A 20,384-nucleotide genomic window follows, 5' to 3' on the forward strand; every position below is an offset into this window, starting at 1 on the left:
GGGGTTCTGGGATCATCCCAGGATCCCTGAGGGAGATTCCCTGGCAGGATTCCATAACAACAAATCCCAGCAGCCACATCCCATCACACAGCCCATGCCTGAGGAGTGGAAAGGGTGGAACTGGCGAGGTTTAAAAGATCTGCAGCCTGGAATTCTGCTGGACTGTGGGAACTCCTGAGCCATTCCCAGAGGTTGGGAATCCCTGAACCATTCCCAGAGTCTGGGAATCCCTGAGCCATTCCCAGAGCCTGGGAATCCCTGAACCATTCCCAGAGTCTGGGAATCCCTGAGCCATTCCCAGAGTCTGGGAATCCCTGAGCCATTCCCAGAGTCTGGGAATCCCTGAGCCATTCCCAGAGATTGGGAATCCCTGAGCCATTCCCAGAGCCTGGGAATCCCTGAGCCATTCCCAGAGCCTGGGAATCCCTGAGTCATTCCCAGAGATTGGGAATCCCTGAGCCATTCCCAGAGATTGGGAATCCCTGAGCCATTCCCAGAGATTGGGGATCCCTGAGCCATTCCCAGAGCCTGGGAATCCCTGAGCCATTCCCAGAGCCTGGGAATCCCTGAGCCATTCCCAGAGATTGGGGATCCCTGAGCCATTCCCAGAGATTGGGAATCCCTGAGCCATTCCCAGAGCCTGGGAATCCCTGAGCCATTCCCAGAGCCTGGGAATCCCTGAGCCATTCCCAGAGCCTGGGAATCCCTGAGCCATTCCCAGAGATTGGGAATCCCTGAGCCATTCCTAGAGATTGGGAATCCCTGAGCCATTCCCAGAGATTGGGAATCCCTGAACCATTCCCAGAGATTGGGAATCCCTGAGCCATTCCCAGAGATTGGGAATCCCTGAGCCATTCCCAGAGACTGGGAATCCCTGAACCATTCCCAGAGATTGGGAATCCCTGAGCCATTCCTAGAGATTGGGAATCCCTGAGCCATTCCCAGAGCCTGCTCTGCTCCTGCAGCCTGGGCTAACAAATCCCAAATTTTGGGATGCACAGAACCTTTAAGGCCTCTGTGTGATTCCACGAAATCCCAGCTCCAAGGCACGGATCTCATCCCCAAAATCCCTTAAAATCCCCTAAACCCTCACCTCAGGAGCCTCCTCCACGCCGTGACCTCAGCCAGAGCAGCAGCTTCCCCCTTTTTTAGGAGCTTTTTTTTTGTTTGGATCCGAGGAAGAAAATCGGAATTTAGCAGCTCAGATGGTGCCACCCCCACGCTGGGAACTCACCAAGGGGTTTTGTAAAAAATCCCCCCAAAAAACTCACCCAGCTGGTGCTGCCCCTGCTCCTGCTCCTGCTCCTCCTCCTCCTCCTCCTCCTCCTCACCCCGCTGAGTCACGGCCCCACAAATTCCTGCAAACAAAAAGGGAAAAAACAAAAAACAAAAAACAAACACACACAAAAAAAAAAATCGTGAGGATCCTCAATGGAAGCAGAGATACCAAAAAAAGCTTTAAATCAAAAAGGAAAAGGAGGAAGAAAGAAAAGATTCCTGCATGCAATTACACATGAAGGAGAAACATGCAACTTCAGCTGAGCTCTGGACATTTCACAGGAATACTGGGGGTGTGGGGAGGGGGCTAAAAATTGATATTTTCAAACAACTGACCAGAATTTGGGGGTTTTTTTGGGTTTTTTTTTTTGGCAGTAGCAGGACTAGCTCGCATTCACGATCGTTTTGACATCTTTTCTCAATGCAGGATATTTAAAGATCCCTTTTGGCCCACATTCCATCCCCAAGTGCATCTGCCAAGGGCACGTTATTTAAACAAAAATTAAAAAAAAAAAGTTATCGCTAATTTATGCCGGAGCCACATGGGTCGGTTTTAAAAATGTTTATATTTAAAACATCTTTTTTTTTCTCGTTTTTGTTTGGTTTTTTGGGGTTTTTTTTTCCCCTTTTACATTAAATTACCATCTGAAGGGTCGGCTGGGTGTCAAAAGTTTAACGTCACAGGTTTATGGAAAAGAGAAATGTGCTGGGTTAAAATCAGACATTTAGGTTTTACCTTCTGGGCTTTGCGGTGCCTGTTAGAGCTTTACACATCCTGATTCTCTCCTGATTTCATCCTGATAATTTTCCTTTAAAGGGGGGGGCATGGGCTGAGCTTTTCATCACATTATGCCCTGAAAGCTGACTCCAAACCAGCGTTGAAAATTCGGTTATTTGCACTTTAATAACAAGCTACAAATACAACTTTTGTGTGGTTTTTTTTTTTTTTTTTGGTTGTTTTAATTTTTAAATATTCCCCTCCATTCATGCACTGCAGTTTTTGTTGGTTTTTTTTTTCCTAAAAAATTCTATTTTTCACCCCCGAGCAGTTTTAATCCTCATCCCCCCCTAAAAAAACCTCCAATTTCATCTGCTGCATGGGAAAATCCCAAACCACGAAAGCATTTTCTTTTTGAAAATAGAAATATATTAAATATTCTCTACATCCACACCCTCTCAGAAAAGATTTAAGGAGCAGCTGCAGCACCGTCCACCAACAAAAAAATTTCATTTTTAAAGCATTTTTTTTTTTTTTTCCAAGGAAAAGCTGCTTGGGAGCATCGCCTCAGCCAAGGGGGGGGTTACAGAAAGCAAATTCCTTGGAATTCTCAGCATTCCTACTTCATCCAGCCTCTGGAATATTCTCTGAGGCCACCTGAAATCTGAACCATCAAGCAAAGAAACCATCACCACGCTTTCCAAATTCAGATTTCTGGGTGAAAACTGCTTTCAGCAACTTCCAGGGGGTGAAAAACCAAATTTTTTTTTTTGTCTTTTTTCATTTTTTAAAATAAATTTAAAGCTCGAAAATATTTTTTTCTTTTTGTCACGAGAATTACCAAAAAACCACCATTTTTTTTTTAAAAAGAAATGCCTCCAAAGTTTTCAAATAAATAGAAATAATAATAATAATAAAGACAAATTAAAGTTTAGCATGAATTTAAAGTAGTTTTTAAAAAAAAGAATAAAAAAAAAACAAATGACAATTCATCACATTTAATTTGATTAAAAAAGGACTAAACTTTATTGACAGATTGAGACAGACAATTTTTTTTGACACTTTTTTGTTTTGTTTTGTTTTTGAGCTACCTAGTTAGGCAGACTTTACACAAAATGGAGCATTTTTCTCTTCCAGAACAGAGTGGGAGGACAGTGTAACAAATCCAATTAGGACTTTTATCTTATGTACAAAGTGAAATTTGGGGGATTTTTTGCCTGGTTTTTTTCTTTTTTGGTTTTTGTTTGGTTTTTTTACAGCTGCAGTGTCCCTTTTTACGGAAAGCTCGTGCTGAGATACACTTGATCAAGTGGCTGGGACTGCTTAAAATCGAGATTTTTTTTGATATTTTCATCAGATTTTCTGCCCCAAAATGCTACAAAAATGAGAATTTTACAGGCCTAGCCATGAAATATTATTTCTGTTAAACACTGGGCAATTAGAGCCATATTTTGGGGGTTTTTTTTCCCCCCTCTTCAAAATCGTTCATTTCGAACCAATCTAAAACCCCTTTCCACTGGAAAAATATTCCCAAGCATATCTCAACACTGCATGGGGGGGCTAGATTTCAAAATCCACATAAGAAAAGTCAATTTCTTTTTTTTCTTACCAACCTAATTTTGTTTTTTTTTTTTCCTTTTAAGTCAATTCTCTTTAGAAAATGCTATTTAATTCGTTTTGGAGGATCCTTTAGGTTAAAATTTAAAACTTCAAGATTCACCAAGATTCTTCCTTTTAAAGGTTTGGCATTTGAAGTTTAATTTTTTTTTTTTTTTTAATGGTGGCAGCCACTACTGTTACATTATGATTTTAATTCTTAAAAAAAAAATAACCCTGAATTTTGAAATGTAGCCTACTTTGGGATTCTGCAACTACAACCTTTATGGGTTCCTTTAAAACAAACTTTAGAAGTTTTAACAAAACCTTAATTTCAGAATTAAGCAAAAGCACGTCACTTTGGAAACTAACATTTTTTTTTTAACTTGCCTTTTTTTCTTTTTTTTTTTAAGTTTTTTTTTTTCGTGTGTGTTTTCTTTTCCTTAAAAAAGGTACAGCTTTGTTTTGTTTTTAACCTAAGACAAAAGAAAGAAAAGCCACCTACACACTGAAAAAAGAAAAGCAAGAAATAAACCCCCTCCCCCCAGAAAAATAATAAAAATTAAAAGTTTTTTTACCCCTCTAAAAAATCTATTTAAATTCATCTCCAGAAAGTCACTACATACAGAAGCCAAAAAAATGCAAAAAAGGGGGTGAGGATGGAGTGGGAGGAAAAAAAAAAAAAATAAAGGGCCAGGAAGGGAAAAAAAAACCAAAAACAACAGGGAGACAATTACTTGTCTGCTGTGGGTAAAGCAATCCTGGGAGATACAAGAACCAGAAACAACTGTTTGCTCCTAAACTGGGATTATTTTTGTGTTTTTTGTGGTTTTTTTTTTTCTCCTTTCCCTGGTGCTGCGTGTCTCAGTAACGTCCGTAGGGGTGCTCTCTGTAGCCCCCCTTGACTGGCCTGGCCGGGGGAGCCTTCAGGGAGGGCCGGGTTCCATTCCAGTCATCTTGGCCTGTGGGGGGAAAAAAGAGGATAAAAGTCAGGGCAGGGAAGGAGGCTTGGTGACCCTTTGGGGTTAAATCACACGATTTTGGCTCGGCCGAAATTTGGGAGTTTTGCAACACTGAGGTTAGCTAAGCTTTGCCCGCTGAGTCGAAGCGGCTGCGCACAGCCGGGGAGAGGCCTCCTCATGACATTCCCATCCGGTTTTCGAGGGAATTTTGGAGGCCAGAGTCAGGATCGGGAGTTTGTGAGGATAAAAGAAGCAGATGGGACCGTGTAAAATCCAGCCCAGGAAAAGCAGACTGCAGCACAAGTGCTGTGGGTGGAAATCCAGACCTCCCGAAATGTTCTAAAGCTACAAGGAAATGAAGACGTGTCCAGAGTTAAAAAATGGGATTTTTTTTTTTTTTTAAAAAAGCATCACCTTTGAGACAATCAAGACCCACAGAGAGGTGGGTAAATAAAATAAAAACACCACAAAAACCCACTCGAGGTTCTCCTCAAGGTTTTTTTTTTTTTCATCCCGACGTTGGAAAACCAGGAAATTGACCCACAAACCCCTTTCCCTCCCCCAGAATCCCCAGACATACCATAAGCTTCGTAGGTTTCCTGTGCCTCCCCGTGTCCATAATCATAATATTCTGTGTCCCTGGAAAAGCAACGAGCTGGTTACACACAGGGAAATCCCAGCCCCACCCTGCCGCGACTTCCCAAAACCCAGGAGAAACCAGGAGATGCTCAGTGTCATGCCCTGGATTCCAGCAGAACTCTACAGCTCAGGGGTGTTTCTTTGGCCTCCAAATGGGATTAAAAAAGGGGAGAAAAAAGGGGGGAAAAGGCCACGCAGCATTGCTTTGGGAAGAGGGAAGCCCACTCACCCTTGGCCCTGGCTGTAGTAGCCCTCGTACCCCTCGTAGCTCTGGTCTGCGTACGTGTCATCGTAGCCCTGCCGAGGACGGGGACAAAAAAAAAAGTGTCACAAAAGGACCGAAAGAAGGAACAAATTCAACCCACCGAGCTCCCAGAGGAGCCTGGAAATCCTGGCCTGCCACAGGGGAAGGGATCAGGCACAGCACAGAGAGAGCCCTGATAAATCGTGCTGATATTTAAAATCATTCCACCTCCAGGGATAAATCCATGGGGCAGGAGAGCTGGAACTGTTACCAGGGAAAGGGTTGTTTTGGTTTTTTTTTCCCCAAGAGGGAGCTGGGTACCGGACAGGCTCCCCAGAGCACTCAGGGATGCACTGGGTGGGATTTTGGGGTGCCAGGAGCTGGGCTGGATGATCCCAGGGGATCCCTCCCAGCTCAGGATATTCCATAATTCTGTGTCAGCCACATCACACGTTTACAAGCCCCAACCTCGGGATTGTTTCAGTGCAAAAAAACCCCACTTTGCTGAGGAGAGAAACCATCCCAGTGCTCCTGGGTGATCCCAGTGATCCCAGCACCATCCCACTGATCCCTGGTGATCCCAGCACCATCCCAAAGGACCCTGATGATCCCAGCAGCATCCCAGTGCTTCCTGGTGATCCCCACTGATTCCCAGTGATCCCAGCACCACCCCACTGATCCCCGGTGATCCCAAAGATCCCTGGTGATCCCACCACCACCCCACTGATCCCCGGTGATCCCAAAGATCACTGGTGATCCCAGCACCATCCCACTGATCCCTGGTGATCCATTTGATCCCTGGTGATCCCCGGTGATCCCCGCACCACCCCATCGATCCCTGGTGATCCCAGAGATCCCCGGTGATCCCTGCACCACCCCACCGATCCCTGGTGATCCCAGAGATCCCTGGTGATCCCAGCACCACCCCACCGATCCCCGGTGACCCCTCTCCCACCCCGGAAACCACGAGCCCCCGGCAATCGTTAACCACCGCTAATCAATCAACCACTCCTTACGTATTCCTCGTAGCTCTCCGGCACGGGCGGAGGGGGCAGGGGTATCCTCTGGATGCCAGCAGCCCGTGCCCGGGGGGCAGGAGTGCCCCTGACCGCCGGGGGAGGCGGCACGCCCCGGGCCAGCGTGGCCCCCCGGGCCATGGCCCCGCGCACCGGCGCGCCGCGCACCAGCGCACCCCGAGGGGGGGGAGGAGGAGGAGGAGGAGGAGGAGGAGGAGGAGGGCCGACCCCACGGCCCCTGCAAAGGAGAAAGGTTTGTCAGTGGGTTTCGTCGCTCTCGGAGAGCCCCAGGATTGGGGGGGGGGGGGTGTGTCTTTTGTAGAGAAATGGCTGGTGGACAGGGGTGCGGCTCTGAGCTCACAGTCAGTGCCACTCGGCTCTGCACACAGCAGGGACACAAAACAAATCCTTCTCCTGCTGCACACCAAGGACAGCTGGGACAAGTCTCCAGGCCCAAAAGCACAAACAAGGGTGGGCTGGAGGGAGGAACGAGAAGGATGGGACCTCACAGCCTGGAGCTGGAATTGGACAATTCAACCCCAATGTGCAAATGGACCAAAACTTATCAAAGTGTGAGACCTCGTGACCGTTTGTCCATTTTGTGCCCATTTTGGGTCCATTTTGTGCCCATTTTGTGCCCACCCTGGGTGCAGCCCTGGCCAGGCTCTTGTCCTGCCCAAGGTGTATCCCAAAGGCCTTTCAATAAATCTCTCCTTTATTCTCAGCTCTGCCCAGCCTCTGTTCCGGCTCAGCCTTCCCAAGGCATCACCCCTCTCCATTAAACCCAGCCCAAACCACCCCCAGCGTTTGGATTCCACCCCAAACATGATGCTGGAAAACCTCGGCTCAATGCCCAGGTCAGGCCCAGCAGCTGCTGAGGAAAAAGCAGGAATGGTTTAAGCAGGGAATTTGGGAATTTTGGGAATACCTGGGAACAGGGGGAGGTGGGGCTGCCCCCCGGCCCCGCCCGGGGACGCCTCGGCCTCGGTTGGGCTCCGGGACCCCGTTGAGGTAAGAGAGCTCCAGGAACTGCTCCTGGCAGATGTCATCCATCATATCCTGGGGGGAAAACATGGGTGGCAGTGAGGAGAAATGGAGGAGAAAATATGGGGGAAAATAAAGGCAAATAAGGGGGAAAATAAGGGGAAAAATAACGGGAAATAAGGATATAAATGAGGGAAAATAAAGGATAATGTACGAGTAAAAATAAAGATAAGTAAGGGACAAAATAAGGGGAAAAATAAAGGGAAATAAGGATATAAATAAGGATAAATAAGGGGAAAATAAAGGTATATAAGGATAAATAAAGGATAATATAAGGATAAAAATAAAGGTAAGTAAGGATAAATAAAGGATAAAATACGGGTAAAAATAAGGGTAACTACGGATAAATAAGGGATAAAATAAGGGGAAAATAAAGGTAAATAAGGATAAATAAAGGGCACTATAAGAGTAAAAATAAAGGTAAAGAAAGGATAATATAAGGGTAAAAATAAAGATAAATATGGATATAAATAAGGATAAAATATGGATAAAAATAAAGGTAAATAAGGATAAATAAAAGATAACATAAGGGTAAAAATAAAGGCAGATAAGGACAAATAAAGCATCACCAGTGCTCTCAGGTGACCCCAGCACCATCCCAGTGCCCCCTGGAGAGCCCAGCTGTGATCTCCCACCAGATGTGTGAACTTTCCCGTTTTGTCCCCCCAATTTAACAACCGATTTTAATTTTAAAAACTTGGTCCTCCATGTTCTGCCACCCTTGGAGGCAAAATTCCAGCACAATCCTGTCACACAGTGGCACAAAAAGCCAGGACTTTGGCCAGGAAGATTCACCGGGAAAACACGTCCCCAAGCAGGTGACAAGTGGCACCTGCAGAAAAACCTGCCCTGCAAAAACAGTTTGGGGTTTTTTTTTCACATTTAAAGCTGTAAAAATATTGATTTAACTGAGAAAAAAAGCCACGATATTGAACTAGTGAGCTGCCGGGGCAGTCACCCTCCTCATCCTCACACCCTCATCCTCAAATCCCTTCTGGATTTAATTCCTGACCTGACAATGAAGTTTTCCAGCTGGATTTTTCCAGCCATTCCCACTAAAACTGGAACCTGAGGCTGGACAAAGCAACCACAGCTCACACTGGGAGAGAAATCCCCGCTCCAAGGGTTTTGTTGGGGAGTTTTTTGTCATTTTAGCCACGATTAGAATAAAAAAAAAACCCTTTCTGAAGGATTTCCCAAAGCTGCCACACACACACTCCAGCTCTCCTCACCTCTGCAGGAGGAGGAAATCCATCCCTCAGGTGTGGGGAAGAGAAAAGAGCAGAAAAGCTTTCACAGCAGTGCAAGGAGATACCAAACGAAGGACACAGAACAATGAGATTTGTGGTTTTGTGCTGTGTAGGGCAGGCTTTAGCGAGCAGAAAAATTATGTTGAGCAACAGAATAAAAAAGTTTAGTAACGAGGCTTTGTGCTTCGTTTATGGAAGAGTATAAAAAGTCCCTGAATAGCAAAAAAACATGAAAGAAGCAGCTATTGTTAGATTTAAAAACACACATTTAATTTTAATGGTTATGCAGATGTTTGTAAGCTCTTAAACAATTTGCTGTTGGTCAGAAAACTTTTTAAAAGACCTTGTGACACGGAGAATTTCAGCGGCCGTCAGCGAGACTCGAGCTGTTGCCATCCTTCAATTGCCTCACCCCGTTCAAATCTTTCAATTTTTATCTTTTTATTATTTTGTCTCACCCTGCAAACCTCACATTTTGTACCAGATTTAAGTCTCCAGGAAAAGATCAATCTTCGGTCGAGGATGTTTCTCACGTACCAAAAACTCAGATTAATTGGTGTGTCATCATATTTCTTTAATTCAACCTGCATTTAATGATTTCTCTTCTTAGCACGTGGATATGGAAATTCTGAATTCTCTTCTTAGCACATGGATATGGAAATTCTGAATTCTCCTCTTAGCACGTGGATATGGAAATTCTGAATTCTCTTCTTAGCACATGGATATGGAAATTCTGAATTCTCCTCTTAGCACGTGGATATGGAAATTCTGAATTCTCCTCTTAGCACGTGGATATGGAAATTCTGAATTCTCTTCTTAGCACACGGATATGGAAATTCTGAATTCTCCTCTTAGCACGTGGATATGGAAATTCTGAATTCTCCTCTTAGCACGTGGATATGGAAATTCTGAATTCTCTTCTTAGCACGTGGATATGGAAATTTTGGAAGGGATGTGTTGCATCAATTTATCTGATCATTCAGAATCCATCCATAAAACTTAAGGAGCATTTATCAAAAAACCAGAATCCTAATAATTGTGCTGATAACGATGCATTTAACAAATTATTCATTTAAAAAAAAAAAAAGCAATGAAGAGAGCCCTCAGGGTTTAAAGAGAGGGAGGAATTGTTGTTATGAGATGATGTTATAAAGCTGATATCGAGGGACGTCGGCGGGCAGCCCGCTCCCGTTATTTACAAATATTTAACACCCAAAACTCGGGAATAATTAAAAACCAAAGCAGCAGGACACTCACAGGGACCAGGAACTTCTTGACCTCCTCCATGGCGTGGGCCATGAGGGCGTAGGCCTCGCAGGGGGGCCCGAAGACCTCGATGAAGACGTGCAGGTCCATGTTGAGATGGGCGTACTTGGGGTCCCCCCCTTTGCGCAGCTCTTCCTCCTGGGGGGACAAAAAAAAAAAACCACAGCAAGTGAGGCCAGAACCTGTTGAAAAGGCAAAAAGCTCTCCTTTTTCACCTCTTTTACAGGGAGTGTGAGGGTATTTTGGGGAATTTTTCTTTAAAGGGAAAAGACTTTCCACCTTTTTGTCGCTGACTCTTCAAGCGGCTTTTTGAGAATTTTTTATTTCGAGGGGGTCTAGGAGTTTTTAAAGGAAAAAAAACTTCCATTTTTTTATTGCTGCCTCTTCAGCTGGTTTATCCCTTGCCAAATCCATGGTTTTTAATTGGTGCCAGGGAAATTTTAACCTCAGGATATTTAAATATCTTCTTCTATACCACTCTGTGGAGGCCAATGCCTCCAACAGCTCCTCCACCTCTGCTCCAAGATATCTTTAAAAGAATTTCTGTTCTGTTCAGGCTGTTTTGCAGTTATTTAACAAGTTACAAACGACCTTTCTGCGCTGCTCAAGTAAAATCAGAATTAAAGTTACAGCTCTGCTGGGTCTTAGCTTCGAAATAAGCAGGAAGAAATAAAAATCATCTTTTTTTCCCTTTTTTTTTTTGGCTGTTAAAAAAAAAACCAACAACAAAACCTCTCCTGGTACTTTGTGATCCAGCAAAGATTATCAGGGACACACTGCTCCAATATCTCCAACGAACCAGGAGAATTTAGGAATTTCAGAGGGAGCAGCTAGGAAAGGGATTTTTATCTTTTTATGGAGAGGGAAAAAAAATATCCCTTCAGTGAATGGCTCTTCAGGAGATTAATCCTTATTTTATCACCTTTTATTGAAGCTTTCTCTAGCTGGTTTTTATTAAAATGCTTGCAGAGGCATTAATTCTCACAGCATAAAGAGAATTTTGTTTCCCCTTACCTTGGCTTTGTCCCTCATTGAACCTTTGCCCAGCACAGAGATTTTAGCACCAGTTTCTTCCTGAAGTCTCTTGATGGTGTTGCCTTGGGGTCCCAAAATCTTCCCAACAAAGTTGAACTGGAAACAAAGAAAAAACAAACAAACAAAAAAAAAATCAGCTCCTGAGCTCAAAAAAATGTCAATAAATTTTCTGTTCTGTTGGCTGACAAAAAAAAAAATTACTCTCAATCTTCTCCTCACCTCAGTTAAAAAAAAAAATGCACAGGAAAATTCACGTTTCAAGAGGAAGATGTAAGTTTCAAAAGGAAAATGTGAGTTTCAAAAGGAAAATGTGAGTTTCAAAAGGAAAATGTAGAAGTTTCAAGAGGAAAATGTGAGTTTCAAAAGGAAAATGTAAAAGTTTCAAGAGGGAAATTCAAGTTTCAAGAGGAAAATCCAAGTTCCAAGAGGAAAATTCAAGCTCCAAGAGGAAAATGTGAGTTTCTAACCTTTCTTTTCATTAAAAATTAAAATGCTCCAGCAGAAAAAGAAAAAAAATCAAGCTAAATTAAGTGTTTCAATTCCACCATCTGCTCTGCAGCAGCTTTCCAGCAAACCTTTAAGGAGTTAAATGTAAAAACACAAAGCTCCACATCCACGTGGAATTCTCTGCTCCAGCAAATCCAAGGCCCCACCCATGCACCACCATTTACCCCAAGACATTCTAGAAATTCAATATATTAGAAATAAAAACCCTTGCAAACCCGCAAAGAAAAAAAAATAAAATAAAAAAACCCCCACCTCCTTACTTTTTAAAAGAAATCTCTTGAATTTTGCTTGAAAAAGAAGATTTAACACTTTGCCAGGCACAAAATCCCCCAGAAAATCAGCAAATCCCAGAGATCTGGTGGTTTGTTGTTTTTTTTTTTTCCTGGCCCTCTCACCTTGGGGTACTGTTTGACAGGGATCAGAACTCGTTCTTTCAGTTTCATGTTCTTGTGGGAAAACAAATCCAGGTAGTTCTCTTCCTCCTCCTTCTTCGTTGGCTCACCCTTCTGAATTTTTTCAATCTCTAAAGAAGATATAAAAAAAAAATTAGGGCTGCTTTATGTTTTTCCTGCAACAAGCATCAGGTCAGGGATGGAATCACGACAAGGCCGCGACCCTACAAAATTTCCAGGAGGAAATTCCTTTCCCAGCCCCTAAATCTGCAAAGAAACCAGCCCAAATTGCACTAAAAAATCCGTATTTTTGCTAAGTTGTGACAGAAATCAGCCAGTTTTAAAATCATCCAACTCAAATTTATTCGAGATTTGCCTTTTAATCAGTGGTGTCAACACCTCCAGGCACAATGAGGTTGGCTTAAGTTGAAAATATTCCCAATAAACGCCAGCGTGGTCTGGGTTAGGAAATCCTCCCAGCTTCGCCTCACGAAATAAATCCAGATTTATCCCACACATCATCCCTAAGTGGGATTTTCAACCCTCAGTGTGCAGCCAGAAAAGCGAGTCCCAGAAAGTCCTAATTCCTCAATGCAGCCACGAGTATTTAGCCTCTCAAAATTGAGATTTTTTGGGGTTTTTTTGCATCTTTTAATTGCCTGTGGGGAATTAAAAATGAGTTTTAAAACCCCACTGAAGCAGCGTGGGTGCAGGGAGGGAACTCTGCAGCCCGAGGGGAGCTGGGACAGCCCCAATAACCCGCTGGAAGTTAATTAGGGACGTTAATTAGGGCTTGGGACACCAACACCTGCTGGAAATTCAGGAGACGACCCGCGTGGAGCTGGAAAATCCCATTTCTGAGCTGTGAATTCCCAGGACAGGAATAACCCCCAGCCTTTTCCAGAAGAACAGAGCCCACAGCTGCCTGCATTTCCCTTTCCAGAGGTAACAAAACCACCATTTGTTTTTATTTCACACCACAAATTCTCCCCCCCAAATTTTGGGGTTGATCCATCATGAACGACCCCGAATCGCTGCTGAGCCTTTGGCCCAACAGGAAAATAAAAAATCCACAAACCCAAACGGATCACAACATTAATTATCCATCCCAAATCCTGATTTCGGGCTGCTTCATCGTGAAAAATCCAATTGGGCCGTTTCACCAGCAAACCCCGAGGTTTGTGAATTGAATTCCTGAGCCTTTTCCAAGGGGAAGAGACACTTCCCAGGATTATCCACAGCATTGGGAATGAGCCGGGGGAGCAGAGTGCAGCCTGCTTGGTCATCAACAGCATTTCCAGCCGTGATGTTTGGAATTTCCTGGGATTTTTTGGCCACCTGTTTGAGCCTGAAACTCTCCTGTTCCCAGCCCCACGGGCCTGCCAGATGGAGCTGATGATCCTGGGGGTCTTTTCCAACCATAAAAATGTTGGATTTTTGGGGTGTTAGCCGTCAGGGAATATCTTTGGATCGTCCAAGCAGGAATTAGGGGTCACCAGCACCGCCCTGAATGAGCCTGAGAAGCATTTCTGATCAAAAAAGAAAACATAAATCCAACCTCAAGGAAAAAAATCACTAAAATCATTAAAATACACCCCCCACCCTGAGATTCCAGCTGGGATTTGGGGTGAAATTCCAGGCTTTTGAGGCTTTGCTGGGAAGGGAGGGAGGGCACTGCCGGGAGGAGGGGCACGGGGAGGGAAAGGTGGGATTTGGGATGGGGCACAGGGGGAGAAACTCCTGGGATGGCAGAGGGGATGGGAATGGGAACAGAGAGGTGGGAATGGGAATGGGAATGGTCAGAGAGGTGGGAATGGCCACAGCTCTGGGATGGGAATGGTCACAGCTCTGGGATGGGAATGGGAATGTTCACAGCTCCGGGATGGGAATGGCCACAGCTCTGGGATGGGAATGGTCACAGCTCTGGGATGGGAATGGCCACAGCTCTGGGATGGGAATGGCCACAGCTCTGGGATGGGAATGGGAATGGCCACAGCTCTGGGATGGGAATGGGAATGGTCACAGCTCTGGGATGGGAATGGTCACAGCTCTGGGATGGGAATGGTCACAGCTCTGGGATGGGAATGGGAATGGTCACAGCTCTGGGATGGGAATGGTCACAGCTCTGGGATGGGAATGGGAATGGCCACAGCTCTGGGATGGGAATGGTCACAGCTCTGGGATGGGAATGGGAATGGTCACAGCTCTGGGATGGGAATGGTCACAGCTCTGGGATGGGAATGGGAATGGTCACAGCTCTGGGATGGGAATGGGAATGGCCACAGCTCTGGGATGGGAATGGTCACAGCTCTGGGATGGGAATGGGAATGGCCACAGCTCTGGGATGGGAATGGTCACAGCTCTGGGATGGGAATGGGAATGGTCACAGCTCTGGGATGGGAATGGGAATGGCCACAGCTCTGGGATGGGAATGGTCACAGCTCTGGGATGGGAATGGGAATGGTCACAGCTCTGGGATGGGAATGGCCACAGCTCTGGGATGGGAATGGTCACAGCTCTGGGATGGGAATGGGAATGGCCACAGCTCTGGGATGGGAATGGCCACAGCTCTGGGATGGGAATGGTCACAGCTCTGGGATGGGAATGGGAATGGCCACAGCTCTGGGATGGGAATGGGAATGGCCACAGCTCTGGGATGGGAATGGTCACAGCTCTGGGATGGGAATGGTCACAGCTCTGGGATGGGAATGGCCACAGCTCTGGGATGGGAATGGTCACAGCTCTGGGATGGGAATGGTCACAGCTCTGGGATGGGAATGGCCACAGCTCTGGGATGGGAATGGGAATGGCCACAGCTCTGGGATGGGAATGGCCACAGCTCTGGGATGGGAATGGGAATGGCCACAGCTCTGGGATGGGAATGGCCACAGCTCTGGGATGGGAATGGCCACAGCTCTGGGATGGGAATGGGAATGGCCACAGCTCTGGGATGGGAATGGGAATGGCCACAGCTCTGGGATGGGAATGGTCACAGCTCTAGGATGGGAATGGCCACAGCTCTGGGATGGGAATGGCCACAGCTCTGGGATGGGAATGGGAATGGTCACAGCTCCGGGATGGGAATGGCCACAGCTCTGGGATGGGAATGGCCACAGCTCTGGGATGGTCACAGCACTGGAATGGGAATGGATATCCACTTGGAAAGGCAGGAATTGAGGGAATCTCCATGCCAGGAGAGCCTGGGCTCCACATGGAAGGAGCTCCAGGGTGACACTTCTCATCCCCAGCCCCCCCAATCCCTGTGCCTGGCTGCCAGGAGCCAGCAGCCACCCCTGTGACATTCCCGGGAATGCACAGCCTGAACCTGGCCAGAATCCAGGCAGGAATTCCCTGTGGGAGTCCCCCAGCACCTCCAGCTGCTCCCTCCTGCTCCCATTCCCCGCATGGAATCACACAGGTCACACACCCTTGGGAAGCTCAGCTCTTCTCCCTTGGAGCTTCTCCATGAAATAAAACCAGCTAAAATTCCCCCCCAAAAAAACCCCCCACACCTGGCTGACACACAGGTGGGATAATTCCCGTTTTCCCAAAGCAGGGAAGCACAGAGTCCTTCACACCGTCAGCAGCTCCCCCTGGCTCTTTCCACAGCATCCAAAAGGGGGGAAAAAAAAAAAAAAGGATTTTCTTGTTCCTGGGCAAAAGGAAGGTCACAGTGACCCCAAATCCCAGGAGGGAAACATGGATTGCATTTGAACAATGCACGAAATCCCAGTTTTCAGTTTCTCTTTAGGATAACGGAACCCCCAACACCAGAGGTCACGGAATCAGTAAGAATCCCATCGCTGCCAACCCCCTGTAAAAACACAGAACCCCCACGGCATCGCAGACAATTTTAAGATGTCGTTCTGAAAGAAACGAAGGCAGAGTCCCTGCAGGGCTCCCTGCCCGAGGCAGGCAGGATGAGCAACTTCCACTTCTGGGAAGGGGAAAAAAAAAAGGCTGGAAGAGGAATTCTGCTGACACCCAGGATCCTTCCTGTGTCTGGAAGTCGTTTTGCTGGAGTTGTGCTGGCTCCGTGTGCATCTCAGCTTTGGCCCGGACTGGAATTCCAAGGAATCCAGAGCACTTTGGGGGGGTCACGCAGGCAAAAGAAAATTGACCTAAACCCACCATTTTACCTCAAATTCCTCCTCATTCTTTCCCTGCTCGGCTCACCCTGAACTGGGACTGTGGATGCTCCCAAAAAAAGAAAAAAAAGGGATTTTCAGAATATCCACAGCTGCTCCAATTTTAAATCTCCCAAAGCTGCAACCGGCAGGTTTTAAATTAATTAATAAATTAATAAGAAACCCCCTCCTAAACCCTCGTTACCCCCCTCAAGCGAAGGAGGCTTTGCTCTTGGTGGGGGAATTTTGCAAACTCCTCAGATTTCCTCCGGCTGGCCGGAGAATTTCATTAATCAAACCCATAAAACCGACGGAAAATGGGATTATAAACCTCGTTTTATGTAGGTGGAGATGCCGTGGCCATCTCTCCTGGTTGTCTGCACAATGGGAGCGAGACGGCAATTCCCAAAAATTATTCCCTGCATTAAACAGTCTCATAAAACCTCGAGAACTCTGCATCTTTAAGCCTCGATGAAATAAATTATTTTTTAAAAAATGAGGATACTGAGCCTTGGGGAGATGAAATCTGAACAGATCCTCGCTCTGGGGATGGAGAGCTTCTGCTCTGGGAATATCTGAACTCATTCCCGTTTGCAATTCCCAAGAATTATTATTCCCTGCATAAAACAAGCTCGTAGAACCTGGAGAACTCTGCATTTTTAAGCCTCGACGAAAAAAAAAAAAAAAAAAAGCAGGATACTAAGCCTTGGGGAGACGAAATCTGAACAGATCCTCGCTCTGGGAATAGAGAGCAGAAATTGGCTGGGAATATCTGAACTCATTCCCGTTTGCAATTCCCAAGAAGAATTATCCCCTGCATTAAAAAAAAACCTCGTAAAACCTTGAGAATCCGCGTTTTTAAGCCTCGACAAGATAAAAGAATTTTAAAAAAAGGAGGATACTAAGCACCGAGGAGACGAAATCTGAACAGATGCTCGCTCTGGGGCCGGAGAGCTCCTGCTCCGGGAATATTTGAGCCCATTCCCGTTTTTCTGAGCTGACTGCCGTGTCCGGCCGGAGGCTCCGAGGGCGGTGCGGCAGCTCCAGGGACAAGCCGAGCCGCCCGACCATTGGACAGCGGCGCCGGGGGAAGGAGAGCGGCTCTGCCGGGCACAGAACAAAGACTCTGCCATTCCCAGCCTTCCCTTCCCTTCCCTTCCCTTCCCTTCCCTCGGGCTCCAGCCCAGCCCTGGCACGGATTTCCCGCACGGGGGGAAAAAATAAATCCCAGGAATGGCTCGGCGGGATTGAAGGACCTCCCTTGGTTTTTAAGGTTTCTTTGTAGCTCCTGTGTCCGCAGGGGATGGAAGGGCCGCGCTGATTTCGGCTCCTTTTCTTCCTAACAGCTGGTTTTAGGGGTTTTTATGGGAATCGCGCTACCAACACACGGATGTTCCGGCTGTCCCCGAGCAGCGTTTAGCCGAAGATTTCTCCGTGAAGGAGACGAGCTGTCCCCCAGACCAGGTCACCCGAAGGGTCCGAAGGGACATTCCAACCCCCGGACTGTCATTCCCACCCCAAAAAACGGGAATGAGCTCGGGGATGGGGCGGGCATCGCTCAGGGGGAGGTGAACAACCGGGCATCGCTTTTTTCTATCCCCTCTCAGCATCACACTCGTCATTATTATCAGCGTATTCATTATTACCATCGCATCTTGTTCCAATTATTATCTCAACCCGCAAAGGGTTCGATTCCCTCGATCCCGGCCGAGGCCACAGCACAAGGGCTATAACACAATATAACACAACCACCGATAAAACACAGGCAAAGCTTGCGGATTAAGCTGCGATCACACGGGGAAATGTCTCATTTTAACCCCAGGACGGCCACCGGGCCGGGCCGCCCCCCTCCCTTCCCCCGGCGCTGCCGCGGTACCTGCGCTCAGGAGCTGCATGGCGTGCGTGAAGGACGGGTCCAGGCTGTCCTTCTCGGCCATCAGCTCGGGCAGGTACTTGTTCTCAGGCTCCATCTTGCCTCCGGCCATGGCGGCCGACCCGCCGGAGCCCCCCGGCCCTGAGGCCCCGCCGGCCGCGGCCCCACCGGGCGGCGGCTGCGCCCCGCTGGCGGCCCCGCGGGCCCCTCCGCCGCGGGGAGGGCGGCGCGGCGGCGGCGGAGCGCGACCCCCGGGACCCTGGCCACGCGACAGGCGAGCGGCGGGGTCGTCGCGGCGTTGCATGAGGCGGTGGCCGGGAGGGGACGGCGGGGCCGGGGACGGCGGCGGGAGCGCAGCGGCCGCACCGCACCGCCCGCGCTGCGCCGGGGCCGGAAGTGCCGCGCTGGGAGCTCCGCCCCCTCCGGCCGTGGGGGGGCGTGTGTGAGTGAGTGTGTGACTGTGTGTGTCACTGTGTGTGTGTGTGACTGTGTGTGAGTGTCACTGTGTGTGTCACTCTGTGTGTGTGTGACTGTGTGTGAGTGTCACTGTGTGTGTCACTGTGTGTGTCACTCTGTGTGTGTGACTGTGTGTGAGTGTCACTGTGTGTGTCACTGTGTGTGTCACTGTGTGTGTCACTCTGTGTGTGTGTCACTGTGTGTGTCACTCTGTGTGTGTGTGTCACTGTGTGTGAGAGTGTCACTGTGTGTGTCACTGTGTGTGTGTGTCACTGTGTGCTTTCTGTGTGTGAGTGTGTCTGTGGATGTGACTCTGTGGGTGTGTGTGATGTGTGTGTCACTGTGCGTGTCACTGTGTCAGTGTGTGTGTCTGTGTGTGTGACTGTCACTCTGTGTGTGAGTGTGTGTGTGTCCCTGTGTCGGTGTGTGTCACTCGTGTGTGTGTGTGTCACTGTCCCTCTGTGTGTGTCTCTGTGTGTGTCACTGTCACTGTCACTGTCCCTGTGTGTGTGTGTGCGCGGGGAGACCCGCCGCAGGAACACCCCCCCCCGCGCATGCGCACGGCGCTGCCGGGCCCTCGGGGACGCCGCGGTGCCGTGAGGGGAGCCGTGCGACCCAGGGGATGATGGACAGAGATGATGGAAGAGAACAACTCATCCACTCCGTCCACACAGCGCTGCCATTGTAACGCCTGAGCCGCATCACGTCTGAACGCGATGATTTCAGCAGCCCCCACCGATGTCTGGCCGCCCGGACGGCGAAAGATTTGGAGCATCTGCTGTAAATCCCCTGTCTCAGCGTGAGGCGGTCTCCTCTCAGTAAGCTCGCTCTTCACACAGCAGAAGAGACCGGCCCCACCTCACCCCACAAGCAGGTGGTTGTGGGGAGTGATGAGGTCCCCCATAAACCTCCTCTTGAGACTAAACCCAGCTCCTCGCAAGACACATTCTTTGACCTTCCACGAGCCTTTGAAGGGCCCAGAACTGAAGGCAGTCCTGCAGGTGCGGCCTCACCCACGCGGAATAAATAGAACCAAAAAGTTTTGAGAGAACCGACGATGTCAGCGCGGGCGGGACTCGAACCCGTGATCACACGGGAACCGGCGACTGCGGGATTCGAACCGGCGGCTGTGCCCGGGCTGCGCCCCGGCCGTGCCGCGCATGCGCGATCGGGTCCCCGCCAGGCGGCGGCGCTGAGGCGGGAAGGGCTGAGGGGGCACCGGGACCGGGCTATGGCCCGTGCTGTCACACAGTGCTGAAAAAGGAGTTTACGTGACTCCAGTTATGACTTTGCAGAGCCATTAAAACCCAGCAAAGCGGCCCTGAGCAGCTTCTCTGTGTATTTTGAGGGACAAAGGTTGGCTGGTTCCTTTTTTCTCGCTGGGAATCCACCCTCATTTTGCCCCGTCGTGGATGGTTCTTCAGTTTCTTTGCTGATGGGTTTGGGCGAGGACTTGGATTTTGTGGCCTTTATTGTGTCCCTTCCAACTTGAGGTATTCCATTATTCTATAAATGCAAAACTGCCTTTTTTTTTTGCAGGGGTTTCTGTTATTGTGTGTGGAGGCAGCGCTTCACTGGCAGACACATCCCAGGCACTGAAGCTGCTCAACTTAGTTTAAAACACGGCCCTCTATTAATAAATTCGACAATCGGAAATGGGAAGACAACATCTTTTATAATCGGGGAAATCACACGTCTCCTCACGCCTGTGCAGGAAACGAGGGATTCTTATTTATCCACCTCTCCTTGAGCTGTGAGATGTCACCCGGTGTTGGGGACACCGCGCTGGCTCCACGTGGCACTTGGTGGCCCTGAGGGGGGCTCTGACACAATTCCAGCAGGATTGTGACGGGAACAGCCTCCCTTTTCCCGGTGGGATTGGAAGTTACACAGGCACTGTCACCACGGGAAGGGAAACAGGGAAGCGGATCCACGGCTCGTTGATTTACCGACGTTTCACCGTGTGCGGCGCTTCCAACGG

General features: G+C 48.1%; 1 protein-coding gene across 1 annotated transcript; it reads right to left on the bottom strand.

Moving 5' to 3' along the window:
- Positions 1-2,327: 2,327 nt before the first annotated feature.
- KHDRBS1 (KH RNA binding domain containing, signal transduction associated 1) lies at positions 2,328-18,276 on the bottom strand. The gene is made up of 9 exons (XM_066204226.1): positions 17,951-18,276; positions 11,951-12,078; positions 11,028-11,144; positions 10,005-10,151; positions 7,382-7,512; positions 6,454-6,691; positions 5,423-5,490; positions 5,135-5,193; positions 2,328-4,554 (listed from the first exon to the last, which is right to left on the bottom strand). Exons 1-9 carry the CDS (start codon positions 18,249-18,251, stop codon positions 4,457-4,459), a joined length of 1,287 nt encoding a protein of 428 aa, XP_066060323.1. The 5' UTR covers positions 18,252-18,276; the 3' UTR covers positions 2,328-4,456.
- Positions 18,277-20,384: the final 2,108 nt, after the last annotated feature.

This window comes from Chamaea fasciata, unplaced genomic scaffold, assembly GCF_029207755.1.
Source record: "Chamaea fasciata isolate MVZ Bird 193981 ecotype frontalis unplaced genomic scaffold, bChaFas1.0.hap1 SCAF_26, whole genome shotgun sequence".
NCBI lineage: Eukaryota > Metazoa > Chordata > Aves > Passeriformes > Sylviidae > Chamaea > Chamaea fasciata.

Excerpts from the sequence above, each read along its gene's own strand:
- KHDRBS1 (XM_066204226.1), bottom strand. The coding sequence starts at position 18,251 with ATGCAACGCCGCGACGACCCCGCCGCTCGCCTGTCGCGTGGCCAGGGT. Across the intron at positions 10,152-11,027 it reads CAATGAGGGACAAAGCCAAG|GAGGAAGAGCTGCGCAAAGG; the intron begins GTAAGGGGAAAC and ends TTGTCCCCCCAG. Across the intron at positions 5,491-6,453 it reads CGGAGAGCTACGAGGAATAC|GGCTACGATGACACGTACGC; the intron begins GTAAGGAGTGGT and ends CGTCCTCGGCAG.